Raw genomic sequence first — 8,345 nt, forward strand, 5'->3', positions numbered from 1 at the left:
AATGCCGCCCCCTGCCCCAAGCCCAGACTTGGGTGGAGTGTCTGGCAGAGGACAAGGTACCCCCGGTTTTTCTAAGCAAAGGACTGCAGTGGAGCGGCTGGCATGGCAGGCCCCAGAGCGCCAATCTCCCTCTTGGATCACCCCGTTCCCCCTGCAGGGCAGGCACTTAAGTTGCTCCAGTGCAGAGCTGCGGAGAGTTGGAGATGTGGGTCCCGCGGGGCAGCCAGTCCTACAATAAGGGCCCAGGGTGCTTCTGTGAGACGAGGTGGTGGCTGTGTTGTGCCCAGAGGCGTCTGGGGTGTGGTGCCCCATCTCGGCTCTTCTTGCACTCTCACAGCACAGAAGTTGCTGCAGAACGTGGTGGGAAGTTGTTACTCAGTTCTAGTGTGCCTGAAGGTGGTGACGTGCCACCACCAGTAGTGGCTCCTTGTGACCACGGCAGCTTGGTGGGCCATGAGAACATTAGCGTGGGAGTGCCTCCCGATTTGAATGTGACAGCCCATCACGCGTGCAAAGGGAATCCCATCTGTGGCCATCCACCTCTCCTGTGAGCTGCATCTGGGCCGCCACCCTGGGAACTGGGCACTTCTACTGAGGAGCAGGGTGACCTGCTTCTGCCTGGTGGCCTGGCGTGGATTCGGGTTCCCTACAGCCACCTTCCTGTCTTGCATTTGGGCCGTTATCTTCTTGGTTTGAGATTTGCCCCCCATTTATCTCCATCCAGGCCAAAGTGGAGAAGAAAACAGAGGGGGCTGCTCCCACTCGAAAGCCCGAACCCAGTACAGCTGCCAAGACCTCGGGCCCAGCTGTGGGTGTGCAGAGACTACCTGCCGGGAAAGTGAGTTCTGCTCCGCTGTACTTCGCCTCTTCCAAGTAAAAGGGGGCAAACTGCTCTCTCCAGGCCGTGCTGATCTCCTCCCTAGCAGGCCTCCTGCCCTGTGCCCCTTCCTCTGTGTGGGATGACTCAGCCATCAGGGCATTTTTTTGTATTATAACCCATCAGCCCTTTGGCGAACATTTATTCAGCTGGTTTCAGTGTATCCTCTACTGGTCTGGATCTGAAGCTCACCATTCCACACGTGCGCACACGCGGTCCCCTGCAGAGCACCTGGGTCTGGCCCGAGCAGATGCAGCCCAGGCCCTCTGGCTTCTGCAGCCCTGGCTGAGTGGAGCTGCAGGCACATCTCCTAACTGCTGCGTGTGGAGGTAGCTGCTTCTGGGCTGGTTTCCCAAGTCGCCACTCAGCTTAAAGGTGGCGTGCGTGCTCCTAGCGGAAACCACTCCGTGCTGGGATGGCAGCGCAAGCTATAGGGCAGAGGGCAGCCCCAGCGCTGGGTTCTTCCCGTGGTCCCCACACCCTGAAACCAGCCCCTCCTGCTCCTGGGTGGCCCCGTGGGGGGCAGGGCGGAGGCCTCAGCCCAGGGAGGGTCCCGGCGGGCGAGGTGAGGAAGACAAGTCCTGGCTTCTGGGTGGCCCGTGGAGGGCCCAGCTCAGACCAGGGCTCAGGAGAGGTCACTCGTCAGCAAAGCTCTGAGGACGGCAAGAAGCAGCGAGGTTCTCGGGGTGTGGTTTCTCAGGGTGATCACTGTGCTCTGGGAGTCCTTCAGTTTGGGGGCCGCGTTGTTGGGGAAAGGCTCTGCAGGGAAGGGAGGGAGCAGCGTCCGTGTTGCCTCCCTGAGGCGGCTCACAGGCAGCTTTTGGCATTTGTTCCTTGTTCCCGCCGAGAGCCTGGGCTTTTGTGTGGCTTCGTCCCTGTGAGCTGCCCGTGACAGTGCCAGCAACTAGGCCTGAGTGGCTGCAGGTGCCGGATGGGAGGGTTGGAGGGCCGAAGGTTTTGCCCTCCAATCATAAAGCACACAGCAGCCGGGGCTCTGCGTGGGACCCTGTGTCCGCCACCCTGCACAGCAGGCCCAGCACCTCTGTCCTCTCAGTGCCAGGCAGAGTCCCCCCTTTCCTCCTTGAATGTCAGGCTGGAAGCTGGCCCCCCAGAGCTTCTGTGGGCAGCCCTGCACCCTGAGCAGTCCTGGCCGCAGTGTTCCAGGCCCCAGACTCAGGAGAGCGGCTGTCCCTGGGAGGCCTGGTGATGAGCCCCTGGGAGGGGCAGGCGGGGCCTCGCGTGTGGGCTCTTGCTCGCATCGGTCTAACCGGCCCTGTCCCTTTGTGTTGTTTTTCTGTTCTCTGACACTCCAGGTCCAGATAGTCTCCAAAAAAGTGAACTACAGCCACATCCAGTCCAAGTGTGGCTCCAAGGACAATATTAAGCACGTGCCTGGAGGCGGCAGTGTGAGTATGAGCGCTGGTCAGCGCTGTCCGGGCCCACCTGCTGGCACGCTGGGGTTCCATGGGGAGGGGGCTCTGCCTGGCCCAGGCCTGCCCCATGAGACCCTGCTGCCCGCACATGGTTAGGTGGAGCCCTCGTCGGCTCCTGCTGGCGTCTGCCCTGTGAGTGGGAGGCCATCGGGAAGGCAGCGTTGCTGCAGGCTGGCAGGGGCATGCCTCTGCCTGTACCCTGCTTCGGCCGGGGTCCTGGCTTTGAGGAAACCCCACCTTTGAGTCCTCGTCTTACGGAGCCTGACGCTCCCAGCCCCTCTCCCTCCCTCACCTCTTCTCCTCTCCCTGCTTCCTCTCCTCTCCCCTCCTGACAGCTTTCTTGTCTCTCTGCTGTTGTGCCAGCACAGGGGACACTGGTGGCTCCAGCTCCGGGAGGGCCTGGTCTAGGGAGAGGGGGGCAGCGGGTCACTGTCCCCTCCCCTGCAAAGAGCATGGCCTGGCTGCATGGGCAGGTGGCCCATAGCCCCAGCTCACGCCTCTCTCTCCGGGGCCCAGCCTGTTCGTTCTCCTGGGCAAGTCCTGCTCCGCTCTGCCCCACTGCCATGGCCGTGACGCTCTGCGCACCGCACCCCCAGCAGCTGAAGCAGGGCGCGTGCCCACAGAGTGCCCTTTCCCCATGCTGTGCTCGCACACGTGTGAACAGTGGTGCCGGCTGTGGCTTCCCATGCTGCCTACACATGACTGCGGCAATGTGCTTTTTAGCATTTCCGTTCTAGGGGGCTTCCTCATACAGCAGAGCATGAGCCGTCCCCAGGGGGGCAGGCAAGCCCCTGCGCAGCCTCCTGGAGGCCAGTGCACGACTGTGCTGTGTCCAGGCCCCACGCCTGCAGCTCTCCCGTGGAGAGACTGGGGTTGCTAACCGGATGAGGCTCGGAGTGGGATCGCAGTTTGCGTTGCCCAGATGCCTGCGTGTGCGCAGAGACCTGCCCTTACGAGAATCCAGAGGGCCCCAGGGAGGGGACAGTGGCTACCTCGGGGGCTGATCCCAACCAGAGTCTCGTGGTGGCCTTCACTGTGCTGGACCCTCGTGAGGGGCTGTGTACCACAGGCCCATGTCCTTGGCCGGGGCAGCCACGGGGTGTGGGGTTGTTCGTGCACCAAGAGGGCCACAGGGTGGCTTCGGCTGTTGTCAGGCTTCCCTGGGGGGCACATTTGGGCCAGCCCTTGAAACATGAGAAATGTCCTGGGCTGGAGCCATGCAGGCCCTTCAGGCAGAGCTCAAGTGGAGGCGAGTGGCCCCAGGCGATAACTAGGATGCAGGCTGTGGGTTCGTGTGCCAGAGATGGAAGGACACAGCTGGGCTTGTCCAGACCTTGAGTCATGGAAAGGTGCATAGAGGGTGGTGCCATGACCCACCCGCTCCCAGTGCCCAACTCACGCCCTGCTTTGTGGCTGGTCTCTGTCTGCACCTGCCTGTCGCTCACCTGCAGGTGCCCCTCCGTCACCGGGAAGCTGGGCTCGGGCTCCCGGGGCCGTGGTGATGGGCTCACTCACTTGGCGGGTCAGAGGTGGTGCCGGTCCTGTGCCGACTCTGAGGCCCCAGGTTTCTCTGCGTTCCCCATCCCCTTGTCTGCGGGGATTCCAGCTGAGTGGCTTGTCCTGGAGCTGCTGCTCACACCCGTGGTTTTGTGACGCTCCTGTCCCTCAATTCCTCTTAAGTTGTCTCAGGTTCACTTTTTCCCCATGTGTTGGCAGCACTCGCAGAGGCAGTGTTGCTTCTCTGGGCACCTTGCTGTGGCGCTGGCAGCTGTGGTGCCGGCCTGGCCAGCGTGGCCACAGTGGTGAGGCCATATCTGCCATTGTTGACCTGGCTGGCTGGCACGGGCCTGCAGAGCGGGTCCTTGGCAGCAATAGGAGAGGCAAGGGGAGGCCTCGGGTCCCTGCGACCTGTGCCCACCCTGGCGGGGCACCTGTGTTGGCTCCTTGCATGGGTCAGGGGCATCAGAGAAGGCGAGCTCACAGCCACAGCAGGATGTGTGGTGGCTGCCTCCCTGTGTCGTTGCGGACTTGCTGGAGCGGGGCCTGTTGGTGAGCCCAGGCACGGTGCATGGTCAGTGCACAGCTGCTCGTGTCCTCTAGGAGGCAGTGTGAGCAGGGGGCTGGGAAGCGCTGCAGGGCCGCTGTGACAGGCTTGCCAGGCGTGGGGCGTGGGGGCCCAGGCACGCTGACCACCTCGGCAAGTTCTTCTGGGCCAGGTCCTGGGTGGGGTGGAGAGACAGTGCCTGCCCTGCTGGGACACGGTGGAGGCTGTAGCTCCTGACACGGAAGCAGGCGAGGCCCTCAAAGGCTCCATTTAGTGGCCTCATGATGAAACTCTACCAACAGGGTGGGCCACTGTGGGGTGGAGCTGATTGTGCTGGGGGGCCAGCCTCTTCCTCCAGGGTCCACTGGGCCGTTCATGGGAACTGCGAATGACCTGTCCAGGAGCTCAGCTGGGACTCCTGTCAGCCAGCATCTTTTTCTGATCTAGAGACATGCCCTCAGTCCTGGTACTGGGATGGTTTTCAAAGCTCCTGAAGAGCAGACATGGTCGAGGTCTCTGGCCATTTCAAAAGCAGGACGAGGTACAGAGGACATGCAAGCTGGTCATCAGCCCAGAGGCCTGTCTGCACTGTGATTCATTTTGGATAAATAATCTTGCGAGGCCTTTCATTCTTGATACTCAGCAAACTCGGACAGAATGTCAGCTTAAATCAAGGCCTATGGATCCTGTGAGGAACAAAATGCAGGCAGGGTGCAGCCCCTGCTGACGCAGAGCTCTGGGCTGCTGGGTGGGGCCTGCAGGCCTGTCGGAAATGGTGCTGGTGGGGCCCTGGGGCCGAGAGGTGACACTGCCAATGGTTCATAACCTTAATCGTAAGCAGAGCAACCAAAGTGAAGCATCTGTCACCTGTAAGTTAGAAGGTTTATTTGTAACGGAATGCCAGTGCTGGAGGTCAGGCTGAGAACGGGCGCAGTGAGCCGCACAGCCCCATTCTGGGCAGCACTTAGGGGTCAGCTACAGCCTGAGCCCCTGACCTGGTCCCTGAAGGTCTGGGCGCCGGCTGGAGGGATCGCCACCACAGAGCTGCCGAGGCTTCCTCCACAGAGATACGCGTTGCTGCTGTGGTCATGACAATGCCAGACTAGGGAAACCTAAATGCTCAGTGTCAGGGACCTGGGTAGGTTTATATAGAATCTCATGGGTTTACCATGCGGCCCTTTGTTTGCATGTCACAACCTGTGGGAAAATGCTGTAACGTGACCTTAGCAGTAAATCCCAGAGGGAGGGAGGTGCACCTATAGATACACCTGTCCATCTGGGGGCAGGTGTCTGCCTCAGCTGCCAGGGGGCTCACACTGGCAGGGGCGGGAGGCGGCGCCAAAACCTTGCTTGCAGGGTCTCCGCAGGCAAGGAGCTGATGGGTAAGATTGGAGGTGGGGGAAACAGGCATTTCAGGTTTGGGTCCAGAGAAGTAGGGGCAGAGCTGCCTGTGGTGGTGGGAGCCTGGGAGTGTGGCCAGTGTGGAGGACTGGCCTCTGAGGCAGCACTTCCCTGTGGCTCCTCCTCAGGTCCACATCCAGAACAAGAAGGTGGACGTCTCCAGGGTCTCCTCCAAGTGCGGCTCCAAGGCCAACATCAGGCACAAGCCAGGTGGGTGTGCCTCCCTGCTGGGGGCAAGTGGGCCACGGGCGCCACTGGGCAGCAGCCTCCTAGTTGCAGGAGGGACACCTGGCAGAGGCTGCCATTTGCATGAGTGTCATCTTGGGACCTGGGGCTGACCTGCAGCTTGGCCTCCCCTGTGAGCACCCAGAGCTACAGAGTGTGAGTGGCTGACCCAGCATGTCTGGAGCAGAGGGTGTTGGGAACAGGAAGCACCGGGCACCAGCGCTGGGCACAGATGGAGAGGCGGCAGGAATGCTACCCGCTGTGAGGGTCCTGGCCACAGATCCAGGGGTCGGCAGCATCACACCTGGCAGTCAGTCCTGAGGGCCACTGTGAGCGAAGGCCACGAAAACGCCCTTTCTTCTTGGCAAAAACGTGTCCCTTTTAAAAGTTTGGCCTGTAACTAACCGTCATTTCTCCCCTTTCACCTGGAAAACCCACACCTGTGAGGCACCTTCTTCCCCAGTGACACTGAGTGACGGGGGAATTGGAGGGCACTGGAGCGTTTGGCCAGAATTTCCAAGGGTGCAAGGTTTGCGATGGGAGTGGAGACAGGCCCTGAAGGGAGGCCGAGGGGCCGCAGAGCTGGGCAGAGGGAGCCAGGCCAGGGTTCAGGTACCCTCTCCCTGCGCACAGCCGGGGTTGCGCCCACCTTGCGCCTCCCTCCCCTGCGCTCAGTGGGGTCAGTGGGACGTGGCTTTGTCCTTTCCCTCAGTGGTTCCAGCAGTTCTTCGCCAGGATCCTGACCCTGAGGGGCGGGCACCCACCCTGCACAGCCGCTTCCCCAGGGCACGTCCATTCTTGCTGATTGACAGGCTGGTTTGCTGAGCTGCCGCCGCCCCATTTGTGGGGCACGTGGCAGCGCCGGGCCAGGCTGGGGTTTCTGTTCCAGCCTGCTGGCTTTGCCTGTGGGTGCCTGCCGGCCCTGGTGACCGACTCCTGTTTGGTTCCAGGTGGAGGAGATGTCAAGATCGAAAGTCAGAAGCTGAACTTCAAGGAGAAGGCCCAGGCGAAGGTGGGGTCTCTGGACGTGGGCCGCCTGTCTGCAGGGGGCGCTGCCAAGGTAGGGAGTGCCTCGCCCCGCCTCGGGCTGTCTATCCACTGGGTCCCGGCCCTGCCTGGCTACCCCGCCCACCTGGTGCCTGGAGGCACAACCCGTCCTAAGTGGGGGCTTCCCTGGCTGGCAAGCCATGTTCAGTGGTGGAGCTCCCCCACCACGGGAGACGGTGCTTCGCAGCCTGTGCTGGACCGGGTCCTGGCAGGGTAGCAGGGGACACATTTTCAACTGACAGTGCCAGCAGGCCTGGCATCCATGGGCTCTGGTGCTTCCTGGCAGTGAGCACGAGGCAGGGTGCCCGCCCTGAGTGTGACTGGGCTCTCCTGCCCGTCCTGAGAGACCCCTCCTGTGCCCAACCTATTCTATTCTGTTGTTGGCGGTGGGGGACCCACGGGGGCAGCACCTGGCAGGCGGCCCAGGATGTGGATGGCCACGCTGCTCAGGGAGAGGGAACGTGGCAGCTACTGTGGGCCACCCCTCCTCAAGGGACTGCCTTGCTGGCCCGTCCCCTCCCTCGGTGCCCCATCTGAGCTCTTCCAGCTCCATGGGTGCTGTGGCGTCCTGGCTGTCAAACTCCCCTCTGTCCCTTGGGAGGTGACTGCGTGCAACTCCTTGCCCAAGGCCACATGGGAGGTGCATACGGAGCAGGGTCCACACCTGACCCTTCCTGGCCCTCGTTCTCCTTTGGGAAGGGTTTTCCAGCACTACTCTGGGGTGTCCCATTGTCCCCTTCTGGGCACTGCAGCTCCAGGTCCTCTGCTGCCCTGCCACACCCTGGGCTCTGTCCCCACATCCCTCTCCTCCCCGGGGCACCTTCCTCCTCCCCATTCCCCAGGCCTGGGAACAAAGGCTGCTACTTCAGGGAAGCTCCCTGGCCAGCCGAGGCCCTCCTGCCTCCCAGACGAGCCTGTGCCCCACCTGGAGGCTGCTCCTTGGGCCACTGCTGCTTTCATCTGCGGTCAGCCTGCAGGGAGTCTGGCTCCGTACCTCAGAGGCTGCACCGCCTGCCTCACCGGGCGGTGGGGAGGTGGGGGCTGGGTTGTGAACTGCCTTCCCCACCCCACTCCCTCCCTGACTGACCTGCACTGTCTTCCCCACTTTCACTGTAGACAGAGGGCAGTGGCAGCGAGGCCCCTGCATGTTCCAGTCCCCCAGCTGGGGTGGAGCCAGCCACCACCGAGGCAGCACCCGAAGCCAGCGTCCCCTCCTCAGCCAGTGGCCTCAGTGGCCACGCCACCCTGGCCAGCGGGGATGACCAAAGGGAGGCCCAGGCCTTGGACAGCCAGATCCAGGAGACAAGTAAGTGGCTGG

The 8,345-nt window shown here is 62.3% G+C and overlaps 1 protein-coding gene across 15 annotated transcripts in view; it reads left to right on the plus strand.

Moving 5' to 3' along the window:
* Nucleotides 1–8,345, plus strand: part of MAP4 (microtubule associated protein 4) — a 182,089-nt gene that overhangs the window by 171,883 nt on the left and 1,861 nt on the right. For all 15 annotated transcript variants that reach the window (XM_057488124.1, XM_036877690.2, XM_036877685.2 and 12 more), the window contains 5 exons: nt 725–838; nt 2,191–2,283; nt 5,884–5,965; nt 6,931–7,040; nt 8,144–8,333. In XM_057488124.1, coding sequence (XP_057344107.1) covers nt 725–838; nt 2,191–2,283; nt 5,884–5,965; nt 6,931–7,040; nt 8,144–8,333 — 589 coding nt within the window. The remainder of the gene's footprint in view (nt 1–724; nt 839–2,190; nt 2,284–5,883; nt 5,966–6,930; nt 7,041–8,143; nt 8,334–8,345) is intronic.

This window comes from Manis pentadactyla, chromosome 1 (assembly GCF_030020395.1).
Source record: "Manis pentadactyla isolate mManPen7 chromosome 1, mManPen7.hap1, whole genome shotgun sequence".
Taxonomy (NCBI): domain Eukaryota; kingdom Metazoa; phylum Chordata; class Mammalia; order Pholidota; family Manidae; genus Manis; species Manis pentadactyla.